This window comes from Bombina bombina, chromosome 1 (genome assembly GCF_027579735.1).
Source record: "Bombina bombina isolate aBomBom1 chromosome 1, aBomBom1.pri, whole genome shotgun sequence".
Taxonomy (NCBI): Eukaryota; Metazoa; Chordata; class Amphibia; order Anura; family Bombinatoridae; genus Bombina; species Bombina bombina.
The window spans coordinates 233192094-233215643 of NC_069499.1; the positions used below are offsets into that span (position 1 = coordinate 233192094).

The 23550-nt window shown below is 41.0% G+C and overlaps 1 protein-coding gene across 1 annotated transcript in view; it reads left to right on the top strand.

The window, feature by feature from the left end:
- INO80 (INO80 complex ATPase subunit) overlaps nucleotides 1-23550 on the top strand; it is a 396744-nt gene that overhangs the window by 84822 nt on the left and 288372 nt on the right. The window contains 5 exon segments of the mRNA XM_053711738.1: nucleotides 34-129; nucleotides 2548-2607; nucleotides 3733-3875; nucleotides 10443-10527; nucleotides 18611-18728. Coding sequence (XP_053567713.1) covers nucleotides 34-129; nucleotides 2548-2607; nucleotides 3733-3875; nucleotides 10443-10527; nucleotides 18611-18728 — 502 coding nt within the window.

Here is a 23550-nt window from a genome sequence, read left to right on the forward strand (position 1 = left end):
GAAAGTTGACTACTATTTTTGTTTTTATTTCAGAGAGAAAATATTTGGGGACCTTTTTTAATTATTTCGCCAGCATCAACTCTGAACAACTGGCACCAGGAGTTCACACGATTTGTTCCCAGGTTTAAAGTAAGAGGGAGATTTGGGAAACACAGATTAGTCTCTATGCATTATTCATAATATGTTTTGGGTTTCTTTTTGCAGTATACTTCCATTAGCAAAAATGCTTCTAGTAAAAGCTATTTCTGTTTTTCATTGGCATATGCACATATCCTGTGAGGGCCTGTGCACCAGTATTCTAACACTTGCATGCTCAGAGAGGTGGCTGTGTTGTCTCTTGCTTTTAAAGATGTAGTTTGTGTCATACAACTACTGGTGACCCTTTGATAAAGTGTGGTGTTTAAATACTGATGCACAGGCCCTCACAAGATATGTGTGTATGCTGCAGTAAAACAGTAATATTTTTTTACTTGAAGCATTTTTGCTAATGGACATATATTGCAAAATTGCTTCTGGGACCTATTTATTATGTGTCTGTCCAACATGATCCGATCAGTGGATCATGTCCGACAGACATCGCTGAATGCGGAGAGCAATACGCTCTCCGCATTGCACCATCAGCTCTTGTGAACTGCTGGTGCAACGCTGCCCCCTGCGATTGGCCGCTAGCAGGGGGTGTCAGTCAACCCGATCGTATTCGATCCAGTTGAATTGCGGCAATGTCTGTCCGCCTCCTCAGAGCAGGCGGACAGGTTATGGATCAGCGGTCTTTAGACCACTGCATCATAATTGGTGTTTCTGGCGAGCCTAAAGGCTCACCAGAAACACAGGACTTCAAGCTCCATACGGAGCTTGATAGATAGGCTTCTCTGTCTCAAATGGAAATGCACCTATGTATATTTCATTTTTGACCTTTTTATATCCCTATAAGTCAATATTCACGTCTATTTCATACATTTTGTATATTATAGTGTGTGTTAGAGCTGCAACAACTAATCGTCATAATCGATAATAATCGATTATGAAAATAGTTGTCAACGAATCTCATAATCGATTAATCGGGTTGCAATTAGTTGGTCTGTGCACAACACCAGCTGCTTCACTCCAATGAACTCCTGCACATGGTATTGTGTTTTATGGTTATGTCCTTAGCCTAAAGGACGTCTACAGGCGTCTACTTTTCACTTTTTCAGGACAGTATAAGTTTACAACTACCCCTGGCTTATGTGTAACCCAGATATAATAGTCATCATTTGGATTGTTTATATTAAATCCGGTGATTTGGAACTATGCTTTTCATGATATAGTGCCAAGCTTATTGTTTACACCTTGCCCCTAGATTGATGGGAGTTATTTAAATTGATGTGCACTATTATCTGTTTGCACAATTATTCGCGTATTGCTTGCTATTGCTGATTATATGTACTGTATAAATAAATGTGTAAGGCTTTGTCCTGTTATTGATATACAGTCCTTAGTGCTTTTGATTTTGTATTTTATTGTTTTTTTTTATATTTTTAATAAATTGTGATAATATGTACCAGATTCAACCTTTATAAGTATATATTCGTTATTTTTAGAGCGGACTAGATATTTCCCCTAACCTTATAGCTGGTTATTTACCATTGCATATAGATATTCAAGGTGTTTTTATGTTAGAATGAAGTCAAGGGTTACTTTATTGAGAGGCCCCTTGCCAAGGTAGAAAACACTTAGCATTGGTGAAGAGCTAACAAAGATAAATATCCCACTTTGGTGAAATTGGCAAAACCCTACTTATACACCTCAACAGCCTTTTCTCTGCTGCAGGAAATATAGCTGCAAACAGAGAACCAGCCTTAGCCAGAAGCATGTGGACACGTTGAGATTTTTGCATTTCAATGCAAAGTTTCTGAAAGAGTGAATAACAGAATGTTATTAACAGTGATAGTCTCTTTCTAGTTCTACCTCTTTTCAAACAGTTTGTGGTTTTGTTTTGTTTAATTATAAAACTGTGCTCTGCTGCTTAAAAATTGAAGAAACAGTTGTGTTAATGTAAAGTTTTAGTCTGAAGTTTATATTTGTAACACTCATTATGTGGATTTTAATTTAAAACATAGAAAACTATTATTGATTCTCTTTTTATCCGATTAGTCGATTAATCGAAAAAATAATCGGCCGATTAATCGATTATGAAAATAATCGTTAGTTGCAGCCCTAGTGTGTGTATATGTATAAATGTATTATTCAGTATATACCAGAGTTTGCTACATTTAGACTATGAGTCAGATTAAAAATTTAGGAGCTAGAAGTTTGAAGAAATATACTATATATGTGCATCCTATTTTTCTTTCTACCTTTGACTTTGGTACATACTTTGACTAGTTTTTCATGTTTGCTCTATTTGTGTATTGTTTCAATGTTTCCTGATGGTAAATTTGTATGGGTCTCTATCTTTTTTATTTATTTTTTAATTTTGAACATTTGCTTGTCATGCCGTGTTTTCTAAAAATGCAGTTGTTAATTGATTTTAAATGAAATATGTTGAACACATATTTTTTTTTACAGGTCTTGCCTTATTGGGGAAACCCCCATGAAAGGAAAGTAATCAGAAAATTCTGGGGACAGGTGAGAGATGATTGAGAATATAATTAAAAATCCACACTGGAGAAACATAATGGAAAGCATTGTATAGATTAGAAATGATTATTTATGTAGTCAACACTCCAGTTTGGTTATGTTAGAAACCAGGTGTAGAAGTCTCTTGGCCAGCTTCTGCTGGAGTTAGCACAGTCGTAACTGGATAATTGTATTGTCTAATGTAGGATGTGCAAGGAGAGTTTTACTAGCAATGGGAGATTCATTAGTGCCAGAAAACATATTGCTCTGCAGAACTGTAGTAAGTCAGCCTTGTTTGTATCATGGTTTGTTAGACAAATAAAGAACCATAGTTATTAAAGATGCATTAGAATTAGTTTCCAATTCATATTTAAAAAAATAATAATATAATATATTCAAATATATAAATAATATAATCATATTATTTAATTCTGTTAAATTCTAGTTGCACACTAGTCTTCAGTAGAGCTTTACTGTTACAAAAGGTGGGAGCACTCAGCTTGTAGTCTTATAAATTAACTTTATAAAGAGATAGTTAGATAATACTCAGATAAACGAATACTTGAATTTATTTAGAGATTACCAGTGTTTGAGATTATGATGCATTTATGGGTATGTGTTTCCAAAATGTTATACAAGCTTCATGTTATAAGTTTTTCCGGACCTCTAGCTAAGAAGTTTGTAATGACATTGTCTTTGTTCACCTTAGTATGCTCACTGTCAGTCATGTAGGGAGGTGAGCAGAAATCAAAGCCCCAATTCATTCATTTGGTATGATAATCATCTTCTCTATTTACTGTTTCCTTCAGAAAGGATAAATGGTTAACCATTGTTCTCCACTCTCTGATGTGTGACCCATTCTTACCTCCGATGCCCACTTAGTTATATTGACTTTCTTATGTCCTACTTACCTAAATTTCCATATGTTAAAAAGGACCCACCACCCTTATATTCTTTATCCCACCTTTTTTACATAAGGAAAATATCTGGCAGGAAAATAAAAAGATTTTATGCTACTGGTAAAGTTGAGGCTTTGGGTTTCTGTCCTCCTCCATTTAATAATGAACTCATTTTTTTTGGTGATTTTCAGAGAATTTAACCAATTGTTTGCTGCATGTCCCTTTTAATCTGTAGAAAACCCTGTACACACAAGAAGCACCTTTTCATGTGGTGATAACAAGCTACCAGCTGGTTGTCCAGGATGTTAAGTATTTTCAGCGAGTAAAATGGCAGTATATGGTGCTGGATGAGGCCCAAGCCCTGAAGAGCAGCACCAGGTAACCTGTTTACATTCATTTTTTTCATACAAAGTTATGAATAAAACAGTGCAAGTATGCTTGTCTGTGTAAAGTTTAGAAGTGAGAAATGAGTTGTAATAGATTTGTGAATGAGACAATATAGGGATGGGTTTATAGCAGCAAATGAGACTTAAATGTTGCTAGGTATTTCTATGGTGGTTGTTGTTATTATTAGTGTGTGTTTATAGATAACTATAATTGTTTCAGAAGTTGAAGAGTTGTTATAGATTGTGGTCAGTGTTGGGCAGAAAAGGAATTTAGAAGGATATAAATAGCATGTGGTTATAAATACAAAGGAACAAAATAACAGTAATGTTGTCAACCTTTTTAGGACTCTAACTGATAATAAATCGGACAAATTAAATAACATGTATGGCTACTAATAAAGCTCTTTCTTTCTAATGACACAATGAGTTCACGGATCATCTAATTACTAATGGGATATATCACTCTGGCCCAGCAGGAGGCGGCAAAGAGCACCACAGCAAAGCTGTTAAATATCACCTCCCTTCCCTCCCACCCCAGTCATTCTCTTTGCCTACGTTACAGCAAGGAAGTGGTAAAGTTAGGTGTTAGAAAAGATTCTTCAAGCAAGATTTTTTATTTTTTTTTAAGTAGTGCAAGATTGTGCTGCTTTTTCCTGGGGTGTAGATGTAGTCCATTTATCAGTCTCTTCAGTAGAGCAGTGGTGGCTTTAGAGCAATAGGAACTTGTGGGACACGATTCTCACTGCGCCGCCCATGTAATTATGCTGCCCTGACTTGGAAAGCCTGAGTAAAATTACTCAGTCTTTACCTCTTTTTCCACAGGGCCATGTGAGGGAGAGGACCTCTCAAACCTGGTGAGCTGCCTTGCTGTCTGGCAGATTTATGAGGCAAGTGCTAACTTTAATTTTCTAAAAAGGATAATAAAAAGGAGGCACTTTATTTACACAAGATGGGACACATATATAAAGGACTCAGAAAAGGTTTGGGCACTTTATTTGCAAGAGACATAAATTCCCCTATAGATGTAGGAGACATTATGTAGACAGCTTGGATGCAGGCACTGGGGCTGAGGAGAATATTGGGCTCTGTTTTTTATGGTGGTTTACTCTGCTCCCGGCGGTTTACTTTAGAAGACATGATACCGACCGGGAGCTTTCTTTTTGAGACGCCCACAATCTTCTGCACATAGAGAGCCGGTGTCAGCAGGGCAGGTAGGCACCTCAGGAAAGTTAAGCTGAGGTGTAGAGGTGATCTGCAGCTTTGTTTAGTTATTTAGTCCTCTCTGCATATACAAAATAAAAAAGTTACGGTTTAAAATTTAAAGTGACTGTAACGTTTTTCTGTTTTAATTTTTTTTTTTTAAATTTAAAGTTTTTAATTGATAATTTGATCCATCGTGAGTCAGAATGGACCAAGAGGCTTTGCAAAATGTCAATTGTTCTTTATGTTTTGATGCCAATGTGGAATCACCAATCCCTTCTGTTCCTCATGTATTGAGAGAACTTTAAATTATAGGGATAGACTTTTTTCTGAGCCAACATTTTCTAAGGCGGACGCTGTTCAGGAGTCTGACAATGTTCAATATATGCCGCAGCTTTCTCCTCAAGCGTCCCAAATTTTACCGCCCACACATGCAGTGCCCTGCGTTTCCCCTATAACTCCTCCTGGAGTTACGTTGCAAGACATTGCTTACCTCATGTCTTCTGCAGTTTCTGATGCGTTGTCTGCTTTTCCCATGATGCAGGGAAAATGCAAGAGAAAAAAGAAACATTCAGTTAGCGAGGTTACTGATGCAGTTGTCGCTATTTCGAACGTCGGCTCCCAGAATCCTGAGGAGGAGTAGACTTCGGTAGCATCTGAGGGTGAAATCTCAGATTCTGACAGTGTAAATCCACCTGCTGATATTGAAGTTGTATCTTTCAGGTTTAAGCTAGAACACCTCTGACTGTTACTCAAGGAGGTTTTAGCTACATTGGACGACAGAAACACCATGGTCGTAGTTAATCCTAAGAAATCCAGTAAGCTAAACAAATATTTTGATGTGCCTTCCTTGGTGGAGGTTTTTCCTGTACCAGATCGAGCTACTGAGATCATTGCTAAGGAATGGGAGAGACCGGGTATCCCTTTTTCTCCATCCCCTATATTTAAAAAGATGTTTCCCATAGCGGACTCTATCAAGGAGTCTTGGCAAACAGTACCCAAGGTGGTGGAAGGAGCAATTTCCACTCTGGCCAAGAGGACTACTATTCCCTTAGAGGATAGTTGTGCTTTTAAGGTTCCTATGGACAAAAAATTAGAGGGGTTACTTAAGAAGATGTATGTACACCAGAGTTTACAATGGCAACCTGCAGTGGGCATTGCTGCCATCACTAGAGCGGCGGCATACTGGTTTGATGCGTTGTCTGATTCTATTAGGACAGACACTCCCCTTGAAGAGATCCAGGATAGGATAAAGGCCCTTAAAGGGCCATAATACGCAAATGTTTAAACACTTGAAAGTGATGCAGTATAGCTGTTAAAAGCTGACTAGAAAATATCACCTGAACATCTCTATGTAAAAAAGAAAGATATTTTACCTCAAAAGTTCCTCAGTAGCCACCTCCCATTGTAAAGGATTTCTAAGCAGCATTCTAGTGTGTCTGTCCTGGGACAGCTGAAAGTATGAGCCTTGTGCACTCTCATGTTATTTCCATATTCAGCTTACTATGAAATCTCATGAGAGTTAAGTCAAATCTCATGAGATCACAGTAAAAGAGTTCATGACCTCAGCACTGCTGATGCTGATTGGCTGCTGTTCATTTTTTTTTTTTTTTATCTGCAGCTGGGAACAGCTGAGTATAACTTTTTACACAGAACTTACTCTGCTGAGCTGAGGAAATTGTGAGGTAAAATATCTTCCTTTTTTACATAGAGATGCTCAGGGGATATTTTCCTGTCAGCTTTTTACAGTTATACTGCATCAGTTTCAAGTGATTTAGCATATGAGTATTATGTCCCTTTAAGTTGGCCAATTCCTTTATTCCTTTACGACATTCTGGTCCAGGCACCATCCTTTCAACAAGCAAGATCCCACATGGAAATGTTGTTATCTTTCCTGTGATCTCACGGATGGAAGGTAAATTTGGAAAAGAGTTCCTTAGTTCCAAATACAAGAGTCATTTCTTTCATGTAATTGGCAAGAGTCCATGAGCTAGTGACATATGGGATATACAATCCTACCAGGAGGGGCAAAATTTCCCAAACCTCAAAATGCATATAAATACACCCCTCACTACACCCACAATTCGCAGACCCTCTTGGGCGATTGTGACAACAGATGCCAGCCTTCTGGGATGGGGAGCAGTCTGGGGTTCTCTAAAGGGTCAGGGAACTTGGACTCGGTCGGAGTCTGTTCTGCCCATAAACATTCTGGAGCTGAGAGCAATCTTCAATGCTCTTCTGGCCTGGCCCCAGTTAGCCTCGGCCTGGTTCATCAGGTTCCAGTCGGACAACATAACTTCAGTGGCTTACATCAACCATCAGGGAGGAATGTGGAGTTCCTTAGCCATGACAGAGGTAGCCAAGATAATGCAGTGGGCGGAGACCCACAATTGCTGTCTGTCGGGGATCCACATCCCAGGAGTGGAGAACTGGGAGGCGGACTTCTTGAGCAGACAGACCTTTCACCCGGTGGAGTGTGAACTCCTTCCGGAAGTGTTTTCCAGCCTGATTCTCAAATGGGGTCAGCCGGAATTGGATCTCATGGCATCTCGGCAGAATGCCAAGCTTCCCGAGGTCATGGGACCCTCAGACTGTACTGATAGATGCCCTAGCGGTACCTTGGAATTTCAGTCTTGCATACCTATTTCCTCTGTTTGCTCTTCTACCTCGGGTCATTGCTCGAATCAAGCAGGAGAGGGCGTCGGTGATCCTCATTGCACCGGCTTGGCCTCACAGGATTTGGTATGCAGATCTGGTGGACATGTCATCTCTTCCACCTTGGAGACTTCCGTTGAGGAAGGACCTTCTACTTCAAGGGCCCTTCCTTCATCCAAATCTAGTTTCTCTAAAGCTGACTGCTTGGAGATTCAACGCAATTTTATCCAAGCAGGGATTTTCGGAAGCGGTCATATAGACCATGATTCATGCTTGTAAACCTATGACTAGAAAGATTTACCACAAGATATGGAGTAAATATCTATATTAGTGTGAATCCAAGGGCTACTCTTGGAGTAGAGTTAGGATTCCTAGAATTCTGTCCTTTCTCCAAGAAGGTTTGGAGAAGGGATTATCGACAAGTTCCCTAAAGGATCAAATATATGCCTTGTCCATTTTGTTACATAAACGCCTGGCGGACGTACCAGACATGCAATCGTTTTGTCAGGCCTTGATCAAACCAGTTACTCCTCCCTTGAGTCTTAATTTAGTTCTTAAGGTTCTTCAAGGGGCTCCGTTTGAGCCTATGCATTTCTTAGATATTAAGTGGGTATCTTGGAAAGTTTTGTTTCTGGTTGCTATTTCATCTGCTCGTAGAGTGTCAGAGCTCTCGGCATTACAGTATGATTCTCCTTACTTTATTTTTCATTCTGACAAGGTAGTTTTACGTACCAAATTAGGGTTTCTCCCTAAAGTAGTTTCTGACCCGAACATTAATCAGGAGATTGTTGTTCCTTCTTTGTGTCCTAATACTTCTTCTCAGAAGGAATGGCTTCTGCACAATCTGGACGTGGTACGTGCACTAAAATTTTATTTATAGGCGACTAAGGATTTTTGTCAGTCTTCAGCCTTGTTTTTGGTTTTCTATGGAAATGTAAGGGACAGAAAGCTACGGCTACTTCTCTTTCTTTGTGGCTGAAGAGTATCGTACGTTTTGCCTATGAAACTGCTGGACAGCAACCTCCAGAGAGAGTTACGGCTCATTACATGAGGGCTGTTGCTTCCTCATGGGCATTCAAAAATGAAGCTTCTATGGAACAGATTTGCAAGGCTGCAACTTGGTTCTCTCTTCACACTTTTTTAAAACTCTATAAATTTGACACACTTGCCTCATCTGAGGCCGCTTTTGGGAGAGAGGTTCTTCAAGCAGCGGTGCCTTCCGTTTAGGTTCCCTGTCTTGTCCCTCCCTTATCATCTATGTACTCTACTAATGGGAATCAATACCCAAGCTAATTAGATGATCCGTGGACTCATCGTGTCATTAAAGAAAGAAAGAAAACTAAATTTATGCTTACCTGATAAATTTCTTTATTTCTTGACACAATGAGTCCACGGCCCGCCCTGTTCTTTAGACAGGGTGTTAGTATGGAAATGTTAGTATGGAAATGTAAGGGACAGAAAGCTACGGCTACTTCTCTTTCTTTGTGGCTGAAGAGTATCGTACGTTTTGCCTATGAAACTGCTGGACAGCAACCTCCAGAGAGAGTTACGGCTCATTACATGAGGGCTGTTGCTTCCTCATGGGCATTCAAAAATGAAGCTTCTATGGAACAGATTTGCAAGGCTGCAACTTGGTTCTCTCTTCACACTTTTTTAAAACTCTATAAATTTGACACACTTGCCTCATCTGAGGCCGCTTTTGGGAGAGAGGTTCTTCAAGCAGCGGTGCCTTCCGTTTAGGTTCCCTGTCTTGTCCCTCCCTTATCATCTATGTACTCTACTAATGGGAATCAATACCCAAGCTAATTAGATGATCCGTGGACTCATCGTGTCATTAAAGAAAGAAAGAAAGAAAACTAAATTTATGCTTACCTGATAAATTTCTTTATTTCTTGACACAATGAGTCCACGGCCCGCCCTGTTCTTTAGACAGGGTGTTAGTATGTTATAAACTTCAGACACCTCTGCACCTTGTTACTTCCTTACTCTTCTTTACTTCGGTCGAATGACTGGGGTGGGAGGAAAGGGAGGTGACATTTAACAGCTTTGCTGTGGTGCTCTTTGCCGCCTCCTGCTGGGCATGAGTGATATATCCCATTAGTAATTAGATGGTCCGTGGACTCATCGTGTCAAGAAATAAATTTATCAGGTAAGCATAAATTTTGTTTGTTCAATTAACTTTTAGGCTAGACTGAACTGTACTTTGTAACGTTAGAGTGGTTGACATCCTCTCTCAGAGCCTGGAGGAGAGTGTGAAGATTAGTGCTGTTTTTACATTTTTAATTATATAAAAGTTAAAGGACTTAGATATAAACTGAACTTAACCTCCTATCACAAATTCTTAAAGGAACATTAAACACTAAATACATTTCATGCACCTCCCTTCTATTATGGGTGCCGCCGTTTTGGAACCTAGGTCACACAGGTGGTATCTGAAGGAGAGTTGCTGTACATTAGCACTAGAAAGAAGTGAAAGTTAGATTTCAACATGACTGCACTCATGACTAGAGGGAGGCAGGGAGTAACCTCAGTACTATGATTATGAAATGCATTTAGTGTTTAATATCCATTTAAGCCATCAGTAGCAATCCATCTAAGGGGAATACCATCCTTTAGCTGACATATTTTGAGCTGTAAAAAACATATTTTCCCTGCTTAATGTTGTTGTTTACATTGCAAAAGATGATTATGTTTTTGTCACTAGTGTCCGGTGGAAGATCCTGCTGCAGTTTCAGTGTCGAAATCGTCTCTTGCTGACTGGCACCCCCATTCAAAACACCATGGCTGAGGTAGACTATGCTCTTATGTTTAAGCACACTACTAGTACCCCAAATGACACTGAAACTCCATTTGATTGGGAAGTAATGGGCTTATTGCAGAGATACGCAACTATTTGTTTTCCCATCATTGGGGTACCACTATAATTATCTGTATTTCTTCTGTTAAGTGTGATCAGTCCACGGGTCATCATTACTTCTGGGATATTACTCCTCCCCAACAGGAAGTGCAAGAGGATTCACCCAGCAGAGCTGCATATAGCTCCTCCCCTCTACGTCACTCCCAGTCATTCTCTTGCACCCAACGACTAGATAGGATGTGTGAGAGGACTATGGTGATTATACTTAGTTTTATATCTTCAATCAAAAGTTTGTTATTTTAAAATAGCACCGGAGTGTGTTATTATCTCTCTGGCAGAGTTTGAAGAAGAATCTACCAGAGTTTTTGTTATGATTTTAGCCGGAGTAGTTAAGATCATATTGCTGTTTCTCGGCCATCTGAGGAGAGGTAAACTTCAGATCAGGGGACAGCGGGCAGATGAATCTGCATAGAGGTATGTAGCAGTTTTTATTTTCTGACAATGGAATTGATGAGAAAATCCTGCCATACCGATATAATGTCATGTATGTATACTTTACACTTCAGTATTCTGGGGAATGGTACTTCACTAGAATTACACTGTAAGAAATACATAAAGCTGTTTAATAACTAGAGATTATGTTTAACGTTTTTGCTGGAATGTAAAATCATTTTCATTTGCTGAGGTACTGAGTGAATAAATGTTTGGGCACTATTTTTCCACTTGGCAGTTGCTTAATCTGTTTTCTGACAGTTTCTGTTCTCCCTCACTGCTGTGTGTGAGGGGGAGGGGCCGTTTTTTGGCGCTTTTTCTATGCATCAAATATTTCAGTCAGCAACTCATTGTATTCCCTGCATGATCCGGTTCATCTCTACAGAGCTCAGGGGTCTTCAAAACTTATTTTGAGGGAGGTAATTTCTCTCAGCAGAGCTGTTAGAATTATAGTTTGACTGAGATAAAAAACGTTTATTCTGTAATTTGTTTCCTGCTTTCAGAATTTGTTATCTTTGCTAATGGGATTAAACCTTTGCTAAAGTTGTGTTGTTTACAAGGATTGGGGCTATAACTGTTTCAATTTATTAATTTTCAACTGTCATAGATCTTCTGTGCTTCTTAAAGGCACAGTACGTTTTAATATTATTCTAATTGAATTGTATTTCCAAGTTGCAAGTTTATTTGCTAGTGTGTTAAACATGTCTGATTCAGAGGATGATACCTGTGTCATTTGTTGCAATGCCAAAGTGGAGCCCAATAGAAATTTATGTACTAACTGTATTGATGCTACTTTAAATAAAAGTCAATCTGTACAAATTGAACAAATTTCACCAAACAACGAGGGGAGAGTTATGCCGACTAACTCGCCTCACGTGTCAGTACCTACATCTCCCGCTCAGAGGGAGGTGCGTGATATTGTAGCGCCGAGTACATCTGGGCGGCCATTACAAATCACATTACAGGATATGGCTACTGTTATGACTGAGGTTTTGGCTAAATTACCAGAACTAAGAGGTAAGCGTGATCACTCTGGGGTGAGAACAGAGTGCGCTGATAATATTAGGGCCATGTCAGACACTGCGTCACAGGTGGCAGAACATGAGGACGGAGAACTTCATTCTGTGGGTGACGGTTCTGATCCAAACAGACTGGATTCAGATATTTCAAATTTTAAATTTAAACTGGAAAACCTCCGTGTATTACTAGGGGAGGTGTTAGCGGCTCTGAATGATTGTAACACAGTTGCAATACCAGAGAAAATGTGTAGGTTGGATAAATATTTTGCGGTACCGACGAGTACTGAGGTTTTTCCTATACCTAAGAGACTTACTGAAATTGTTACTAAGGAGTGGGATAGACCCGGTGTGCCGTTCTCACCCCCTCCGATATTTAGAAAAATGTTTCCAATAGACGCCACCACAAGGGACTTATGGCAAACGGTCCCTAAGGTGGAGGGAGCAGTTTCTACCTTAGCTAAGCGTACCACTATCCCGGTGGAGGATAGCTGTGCTTTTTCAGATCCAATGGATAAAAAGTTAGAGGGTTACCTTAAGAAAATGTTTGTTCAACAAGGTTTTATATTGCAACCCCTTGCATGCATTGCGCCGATCACGGCTGCAGCGGCATTCTGGATTGAGTCTCTGGAAGAGAACATTGGTTCAGCTACTCTGGACGACATTACGGACAGGCTTAGAGTCCTTAAACTAGCTAATTCATTTATTTCGGAGGCCGTAGTACATCTTACTAAACTTACGGCGAAGAATTCAGGATTCGCCATTCAGGCACGCAGGGCGCTGTGGCTAAAATCCTGGTCAGCTGATGTTACTTCTAAGTCTAAATTGCTTAATATACCTTTCAAAGGGCAGACCTTATTCGGGCCCGGGTTGAAAGAGATTATCGCTGACATTACAGGAGGTAAAGGCCATGCCCTGCCTCAGGACAAAGCCAAGACTAGACAGTCTAATTTTCGTTCCTTTCGTAATTTCAAAGCAGGAGCAGCATCAACTTCCTCTGCACCAAAACAGGAAGGAGCTGTTGCTCGCTACAGACAAGGCTGGAAACCTAACCAGTCCTGGAACAAGGGCAAGCAGACTAGGAAACCTGCTGCTGCCCCTAAAACAGCATGAATTGAGGGCCCCCGATCCAGGATCGGATCTAGTGGGGGGCAGACTTTCTCTCTTCGCCCAGGCTTGGGCAAGAGATGTTCAGGATCCCTGGGCGCTAGAGATAATATCTCAGGGATACCTTCTGGACTTCAAATACTCTCCTCCAAGAGAGAGATTTCATCTGTCAAGATTGTCAACAATCCAGACAAAGAAAGAGGCGTTTCTACGCTGCGTACAAGAGCTCTTGTTAATGGGAGTAATCCATCCAGTTCCACGATCGGAACAGGGACAGGGGTTTTACTCAAATCTGTTTGTGGTTCCCAAAAAAGAGGGAACTTTCAGACCAATCCTGGACTTAAAGATCCTAAACAAATTCCTAAGAGTTCCATCGTTCAAGATGAAGACTATTCGGACAATTTTACCTATGATCCAAGAGGGTCAGTACATGACCACTGTAGATTTAAAAGATGCTTACCTTCACATACCGATTCACAAAGATCATTATCGGTACCTAAGGTTTGCCTTCCTAGACAGGCATTACCAGTTTGTGGCTCTTCCATTCGGATTGGCCACAGCTCCAAGAATCTTCACAAAGGTTCTGGGTGCTCTTCTGGTGGTACTAAGACCGCGGGGAATCTCGGTAGCTCCATACCTAGACGACATTCTGATATAAGCTTCAAGCTTTCAAACTGCCAAGTCTCATACAGAGTTAGTGCTGGCTTTTCTAAGGTCACATGGATGGAAGGTGAACGAAAAGAAAAGTTCACTCGTTCCACTCACAAGAGTTCCCTTCCTGGGGACTCTTATAGATTCTGTAGAAATGAAGATTTACCTGACAGAGGACAGGCTAACAAGACTTCAAAGTGCTTGCCGCACCCTTCATTCCATTCAACACCCGTCAGTGGCTCAATGCATGGAGGTAATCGGCTTAATGGTAGCGGCAATGGACATAGTACCCTTTGCACGCTTACACCTCAGACCACTGCAACTGTGCATGCTAAGTCAGTGGAATGGGGATTACTCAGACTTATCCCCTTCTCTGAATCTGGATCAAGAGACCAGAAATTCTCTTCTATGGTGGCTTTCTCGGCCACATCTGTCCAGGGGGATGCCATTCAGCAGACCAGACTGGACAATTGTAACAACAGACGCCAGCCTTCTAGGTTGGGGTGCCGTCTGGAATTCTCTGAAGGCTCAGGGACAATGGAGTCAGGAGGAGAGTCTCCTGCCAATAAACATTCTGGAATTGAGAGCAGTTCTCAATGCCCTCCTGGCTTGGCCCCAGTTGACAACTCGGGGGTTCATCAGGTTTCAGTCGGACAACGTCACGACTGTAGCTTACATCAACCATCAGGGAGGGACAAGAAGCTCCCTAGCTATGATGGAAGTATCAAAGATAATTCGCTGGGCAGAGTCTCACTCTTGCCACCTGTCAGCAATCCACATCCCGGGAGTGGAGAACTGGGAGGCGGATTTCTTAAGTCGTCAGACTTTTCATCCGGGGGAGTGGGAACTTCATCCGGAGGTCTTTGCCCAAATACTTCGACGTTGGGGCAAACCAGAGATAGATCTCATGGCGTCTCGACAGAACGCCAAGCTTCCTCGTTACGGGTCCAGATCCAGGGATCCAGGAGCAGTCCTGATAGATGCTCTGACAGCACCTTGGGACTTCAGGATGGCTTACGTGTTTCCACCCTTCCCGTTGCTTCCTCGATTGATTGCCAGAATCAAACAAGAGAGAGCATCAGTGATTCTAATAGCACCTGCGTGGCCACGCAGGACTTGGTATGCAGACCTGGTGGACATGTCATCCTGTCCACCTTGGTCTCTACCTCTGAAACAGGACCTTCTGATGCAGGGTCCCTTCAAACATCAAAATCTAACTTCTCTGAAGCTGACTGCTTGGAAATTGAACGCTTGATTTTATCAAGACGTGGGTTTTCTGAGTCAGTTATTGATACCTTAATACAGGCTAGGAAACCTGTTACCAGAAAGATTTACCATAAGATATGGCGTAAATACCTATATTGGTGTGAATCCAAAGGTTACTCTTGGAGTAAGGTTAGGATTCCTAGGATATTGTCTTTTCTACAAGAAGGTTTAGAAAAGGGTTTATCTGCTAGTTCATTAAAGGGACAGATCTCAGCTCTGTCCATTCTGTTACACAAACGTCTGTCAGAAGTTCCTGACGTCCAGGCTTTTTGTCAGGCTTTGGCCAGGATTAAGCCTGTGTTTAAAACTGTTGCTCCACCATGGAGTTTAAACCTTGTTCTTAATGTTTTACAGGGCGTTCCGTTTGAACCCCTTCATTCCATTGATATAAAGTTGTTATCTTGGAAAGTTCTATTTTTAATGGCTATTTCCTCGGCTCGAAGAGTCTCTGAATTATCAGCCTTACATTGTGATTCTCCTTATTTGATTTTTCATTCGGATAAGGTAGTCCTGCGTACTAAACCTGGGTTCTTACCTAAGGTAGTTACTAACAGGAATATCAATCAAGAGATTGTTGTTCCTTCTTTATGCCCAAATCCTTCTTCAAAGAAGGAACGTCTACTGCACAACCTGGATGTAGTCCGTGCTCTAAAATTTTACTTACAGGCACCTAAGGAATTTCGACAAACGTCTTCTCTGTTTGTCATTTACTCTGGGCAGAGGAGAGGTCAAAAAGCTTCCGCTACCTCTCTTTCTTTTTGGCTTCGTAGCATAATTCGTTTAGCTTATGAGACTGCTGGACAGCAGCCTCCTGAAAGAATTACAGCTCATTCTACTAGAGCTGTGGCTTCCACTTGGGCCTTCAAGAATGAGGCCTCTGTTGAACAGATTTGCAAGGCTGCAACTTGGTCTTCGCTTCATACTTTTTCCAAATTTTACAAATTTGACACTTTTGCTTCATCGGAGGCTATTTTTGGGAGAAAGGTTCTTCAGGCAGTGGTTCCTTCTGTATAAAGAGCCTGCCTATCCCTCCCGTCATCCGTGTACTTTTGCTTTGGTATTGGTATCCCAGAAGTAATGATGACCCGTGGACTGATCACACTTAACAGAAGAAAACATAATTTATGCTTACCTGATAAATTCCTTTCTTCTGTAGTGTGATCAGTCCACGGCCCGCCCTGTTTTTAAGGCAGGTAAATATTTTTTAATTTATACTCCAGTCACCACTTCACCCTTGGCTTTTCCTTTCTCGTTGGTCCTTGGTCGAATGACTGGGAGTGACGTAGAGGGGAGGAGCTATATGCAGCTCTGCTGGGTGAATCCTCTTGCACTTCCTGTTGGGGAGGAGTAATATCCCAGAAGTAATGATGACCCGTGGACTGATCACACTACAGAAGAAAGGAATTTATCAGGTAAGCATAAATTATGTTTTTCTGTACTCACCTTCACATTTTACAAGGGTTAAACTTGAATGAGTAACTTACCTTTGCAGCGCTTTTTCTTATATTTATCTGTGCTCTCATTCAAATCTTGCAGTCCCAGCATAAAAAGCTTTATGGCTAAGAACTGGATTGACCATCCCAAAAAGAAGCTTGGCTGCTGAAACCTTAGCTTGGTCCATAGTGACTTTGTTTTTTGTTCAGTTAAAGTCCTTTGTGCAATACTCCAATAAGTGATTTTATAACTTTTTGGGATCCTATGCAACTCCAATTCCTCCCATACTGAATCTCAAATATGTATACACATTTGTGAAGGTTCCTTGTTTCAACATTGAATAGCTCTGTATTGTAAGCAGAAGAAACATATGATCTGAAAAATGTTTAGCACTCGTGCAATAATTTTAGAATGTAGTGCAGGCTGTAGGTCCCTGCTTCTGGACCAAGAGCAACAGCTTTAGCAAACAAAATGGCACCACCTGTAAAAAATAGTATTATATTTAGTGCCCCAAAACAGCATAAAAACAAAGTTTCTCTGCTCAGACCTTAGTCATGCTTAACATACATTACAAAACAAACACATTTTATAGTGTCATTGTATTTTGTCATCTAGTGGTCATAGTATATGTATCAATTAATCTAGTGCCATCTAGGAAACTATAAGATGTGTAATGTTAAACATGACTAACGTCTGACTAACTTACAGTACTGTTTTTTGGAAGTGAAACAGTAGTATAGTTTTCTAGGCAGGGGTAAGCATTCTGGGGTTGATTCTACACTCAATATAGTTATAGTTATTGTGTTCTCTTATCAATTTGAAAATCATCACCTATGCTACCTATGTAGTATAAATCAGACTAATAATAGTAGCCATACATGTTATTTAATTTGTCTGATTTATTTTAAGACAGCTGCAGTTTATTTTCCAAAGACAAATGGGGCATTATATCCTCTTTTATGTGACTCCCTCCATTTCCAGTGTTTTCTTTATAGAACCTCATACATGTATTGAGTTTAATACTTGATAAGAGCACATAGAGATTGTGTTAAAGCCCATTCTACTAATGACCACCTGAGTTAGCTGGCATTTGCCAGTCATCATACTCTGCCCAAAGGGTGTAGCAAACCTAACAATATAGTTCAAGCTTTATGGTATCCGGCCTTACACACTCATTGAGAGACCAATCTCACCATTGCTTCATCAGTAAACAATAAGACATTTGTCTTATTGATTTTCCTGTGCTGATTAGATCTACTTTTTGTTTGTATGCTTGTAGAGGCTAGCCCTTGTCCACCAGTTGTGTGAGTTGTCCCTATTATCCTTTCGGTGACCATATGTACTACATTATCAGTTGCACACAAGCTTGAATTTCTATTTATTGGGATAGTCTACTTGTAATTTGTTTTATTGTTTAAAAAGATAGATAATTCCTTTATTGCCCATTCCCCGGTTTTGCACAACCAACACTGTTATATTAATATACTTTTTACCTCTATGATTACCTGTATCTAAGTCCCTGCAGACTGCCCCTTATCTCAGTACTTTTTACAATCTTGCATTTTAGCCAATCAGTGCTGGTTATTGTATAACTATTATCATTCTCCACGGGTGTGAGCACAATGTTAATCTGAATGACACACATGAACTAGCACTGTCTGACTGTTTGCAAGATTTAAAAAGCTAATAAAAAGATCTTAGATAAGAGGCGGTCTGCAGTGGCTTAGAAACAGGCAAACATAGAGGTTATAAAGTATATTAATATAACAATGTCAGTTATGTAAAGCTGGGGAATAGGTAGTAAAGGTGTTATCTATCTTTTTAAACAATAAAAACAATACACTGCCCCTTTAATTTCTGCCTTAAAATTGTCATACATAATTATATCGTTATGTGTAATTGGTGCTTTTTTCGTATGCACCTTCGTTTTTAATTGTACTTTAAGCATTTAAATTCAGATATTGTTCTAGTTTACCACTTTGTTTAGTAATGTTTATTTGTTTATACACCTTCATACAATTAAATCACATGATTTCCCCCCCTTTCTAGCTATGGGCACTTTTGCACTTTATTATGCCCACTCTATTTGATTCCCATGATGAATTCAATGAGTGGTTTTCTAAGGACATTGAGAGCCATGCCGAAAACAAGTCGGCCATTGATGAAAGTAAGTGCCCACATTGAGTTTGTATTCCTTTATAGTTTTAATGTCATTTAAAAAAATGCTCATATCTTAATGTTATTTTTTCTAAAACTTTTCTTTTAAAATTAAATTGACCCCCCGCCGCAAATGTTCTTTACAAAGATGTTATAGAAAGTTGAGTTGAGTGGTCATTAGGTCCCTATGTGACCTGTAGCCATATTCAGAATCATAAAACTGTTAATATTTTACCTTAAAAGGATATGAATGTCAGAATTAATATTTCATGATTTAGTTAGTTTGCAATTTAAAAAATAAAAATTAAATTTCATTAACAAGTGCAATTCTTTCTCTTGGTTTCCTTGGTGAAAACTTAGTTTGTTTTTATGAGAGCATACCTAGGTAAGCTCACTAGCATGCATTACATGGTAGTAGAATTTTAAACACTAGCGGCTAGATTACGAGTTTTTGTCGGTAAGGCTTGCGGGGTTAACGAGCAGTTTATGCTCACCGCTCACCAACAAACAACGCTGGTATTACAGGTTTTTCTAAACCCGACGTTAGCCACAGAAAAGTGAGCGTTGAGCAAAATTTAGCTCCACATCTCATCTTAATACCAGCGCTGCTTACGGTAGCGGTGAGCTGGCTGAACGTGCTTGTGCACGATTTCCCCATAGGAATCAATGGGGCAGATTCGGCTGAAAAAAACACCTGCAAAAAAGCAGCGTTCAGCTCCTAACGCAGCCCCATTGATTCCTATGGGGAAACACATTTCTCCAACATAGGTGTGTCCGGTCCACGGCGTCATCCTTACTTGTGGGATATTCTCTTCCCCAACAGGAAATGGCAAAGAGCCCAGCAAAGCTGGTCACATGATCCCTCCTAGGCTCCGCCTACCCCAGTCATTCTCTTTGCCGTTGTACAGGCAACATCTCCACGGAGATGGCTTAGAGTTTTTTAGTGTTTAACTGTAGTTTCTCCAACATAGGTGTGTCCGGTCCACGGCGTCATCCTTACTTGTGGGATATTCTCTTCCCCAACAGGAAATGGCAAAGAGCCCAGCAAAGCTGGTCACATGATCCCTCCTAGGCTCCGCCTACCCCAGTCATTCTCTTTGCCGTTGTACAGGCAACATCTCCACGGAGATGGCTTAGAGTTTTTTAGTGTTTAACTGTAGTTTTTATTATTCAATCAAGAGTTTGTTATTTTGAAATAGTGCTGGCATGTACTATTTACTCAGAAACAGAAAAGAGATGAAGATTTCTGTTTGTATGAGGAAAATGATTTTAGCAACCGTCACTAAAATCCATGGCTGTTCCACACAGGACTGTTGAGAGCAATTAACTTCAGTTGGGGGAACAGTGAGCAGTCTCTTGCTGCTTGAGGTATGACACATTCTAACAAGACGATGTAATGCTGGAAGCTGTCATTTTCCCTATGGGATCCGGTAAGCCATGTTTATTACGATCATAAATAAGGGCTTCACAAGGGCTTATTAAGACTGTAGACTTTTTCTGGGCTAAATCGATTCATTATTAACACATATTTAGCCTTGAGGAATCATTTTATCTGGGTATTTTGATATAATAATATCGGCAGGCACTGTTTTAGACACCTTATTCTTAGGGGCTTTCCCAAAGCATAGGCAGAGCCTCATTTTCGCGCCGGTGTGGCGCACTTGTTTTTGAGAGGCATGGCATGCAGTCGCATGTGAGAGGAGCTCTGATACTTAGAAAAGGCTTTCTGAAGGCGTCATTTGGTATCGTATTCCCCTTTGGGCTTGGTTGGGTCTCAGCAAAGCAGATACCAGGGACTGTAAAGGGGTTAAAGTTCAAAACGGCTCCGGTTCCGTTATTTTAAGGGTTAAAGCTTCCAAATTTGGTGTGCAATACTTTTAAGGCTTTAAGACACTGTGGTGAAAATTTGGTGAATTTTGAACAATTCCTTCATGTTTTTTCGCAATTGCAGTAATAAAGTGTGTTCAGTTTAAAATTTAAAGTGACAGTAACGGTTTTATTTTAAAACGTTTTTTGTACTTTGTTATCAAGTTTATGCCTGTTTAACATGTCTGAACTACCAGATAGACTGTGTTCTGAATGTGGGGAAGCCAGAATTCCTATTCATTTAAATAAATGTGATTTATGTGACAATGACAATGATGCCCAAGATGATTCCTCAAGTGAGGGGAGTAAGCATGGTACTGCATCATTCCCTCCTTCGTCTACACGAGTCTTGCCCACTCAGGAGGCCCCTAGTACATCTAGCGCGCCAATACTCCTTACTATGCAACAATTAACGGCTGTAATGGATAATTCTGTCAAAAACATTTTAGCCAAAATGAACACTTATCAGCGTAAGCGCGATTGCTCTGTTTTAGATACTGAAGAGCATGACGACGCTGATAATAATATTTCTGAAGGGCCCCTAACCCAGTCTGATGGGGCCAGGGAGGTTTTGTCTGAGGGAGAAATTACTGATTCAGGGAACATTTCTCAACAAGCTGAACCTGATGTGATTGCATTTAAATTTAAGTTGGAACATCTCCGCATTCTGCTTAAGGAGGTATTATCCACTCTGGATGATTGTGACAAGTTGGTCATCCCAGAGAAACTATGTAAAATGGACAAGTTCCTAGAGGTGCCGGGGCTCCCAGAAGCTTTTCCTATACCCAAGCGGGTGGCGGACATTGTTAATAAAGAATGGGAAAGGCCCGGTATTCCTTTCGTCCCTCCCCCCATATTTAAAAAATTGTTTCCTATGGTCGACCCCAGAAAGGACTTATGGCAGACAGTCCCCAAGGTCGAGGGAGCGGTTTCCACTTTAAACAAACGCACCACTATACCCATAGAGGATAGTTGTGCTTTCAAAGATCCTATGGATAAAAAATTAGAAGGTTTGCTTAAAAAAATGTTTGTTCAGCAGGGTTACCTTCTACAACCAATTTCATGCATTGTCCCTGTCGCTACAGCCGCATGTTTCTGGTTCGATGAGCTGATAAAGGCGGTCGATAGTGATTCTCCTCCTTATGAGGAGATTATGGACAGAATCAATGCTCTCAAATTGGCTAATTCTTTCACCCTAGACGCCACTTTGCAATTGGCTAGGTTAGCGGCTAAGAATTCAGGGTTTGCTATTGTGGCGCGCAGAGCGCTTTGGTTGAAATCTTGGTCGGCTGATGCGTCTTCCAAGAACAAGCTACTTAACATTCCTTTCAAGGGGAAAACGCTGTTTGGCCCTGACTTGAAAGAGATTATCTCTGATATCACTGGGGGTAAGGGCCACGCCCTTCCTCAGGATCGGCCTTTCAAGGCAAAAAATAAACCTAATTTTCGTCCCTTTCGTAGAAACGGACCAACCCAAAGTGCTACGTCCTCTAAGCAAGAGGGTAATACTTCTCAAGCCAAGCCAGCTTGGAGACCAATGCAAGGCTGGAACAAGGGAAAGCAGGCCAAGAAACCTGCCACTGCTACCAAGACAGCATGAAATGTTGGCCCCCGATCCGGGACCGGATCTGGTGGGGGGCAGACTCTCTCTCTTCGCTCAGGCTTGGGCAAGAGATGTTCTGGATCCTTGGGCGCTAGAAATAGTCTCCCAAGGTTATCTTCTGGAATTCAGGGGACTTCCCCCAAGGGGGAGGTTCCACAGGTCTCAGTTGTCTTCAGACCACATAAAAAGACAGGCATTCTTACATTGTGTAGAAGACCTGTTAAAAATGGGAGTGATTCATCCTGTTCCATCAAGAGAACAAGGGATGGGGTTCTACTCCAATCTGTTCATAGTTCCCAAAAAAGAGGGAACGTTCAGACCAATCTTAGATCTCAAGATCTTAAACAAGTTTCTCAAGGTTCCATCGTTCAAGATGGAAACCATTCGAACTATTCTTCCTTCCATCCAGGAAGGTCAATTCATGACCACGGTGGATTTAAAGGATGCGTATCTACATATTCCTATCCACAAGGAACATCATCGGTTCCTAAGGTTCGCATTCCTGGACAAACATTACCAGTTCGTGGCGCTTCCTTTCGGATTAGCCACTGCTCCAAGGATTTTCACAAAGGTACTAGGGTCCCTTCTAGCTGTGCTAAGACCAAGGGGCATTGCTGTAGTACCTTACTTGGACGACATTCTGATTCAAGCGTCGTCCCTTCCTCAAGCAAAGGCTCACACGGACATTGTCCTGGCCTTTCTCAGATCTCACGGATGGAAAGTGAACGTGGAAAAGAGTTCTCTATCTCCGTCAACAAGGGTTCCCTTCTTGGGAACAATAATAGACTCCTTAGAAATGAGGATTTTCCTGACAGAGGCCAGAAAAACAAAACTTCTAGACTCTTGTCGGATACTTCATTCCGTTCCTCTTCCTTCCATAGCTCAGTGCATGGAAGTGATCGGGTTGATGGTAGCGGCAATGGACATAGTTCCTTTTGCGCGCATTCATCTAAGACCATTACAACTGTGCATGCTCAGTCAGTGGAATGGGGACTATACAGACTTGTCTCCGAAGATACAAGTAAATCAGAGGACCAGAGACTCACTCCGTTGGTGGCTGTCCCTGGACAACCTGTCACAAGGGATGACATTCCGCAGACCAGAGTGGGTCATTGTCACGACCGACGCCAGTCTGATGGGCTGGGGCGCGGTCTGGGGATCCCTGAAAGCTCAGGGTCTTTGGTCTCGGGAAGAATCTCTTCTACCGATAAATATTCTGGAACTGAGAGCGATATTCAATGCTCTCAAGGCTTGGCCTCAGCTAGCGAGGGCCAAGTTCATACGGTTTCAATCAGACAACATGACAACTGTTGCGTACATCAACCATCAGGGGGGAACAAGGAGTTCCCTAGCGATGGAAGAA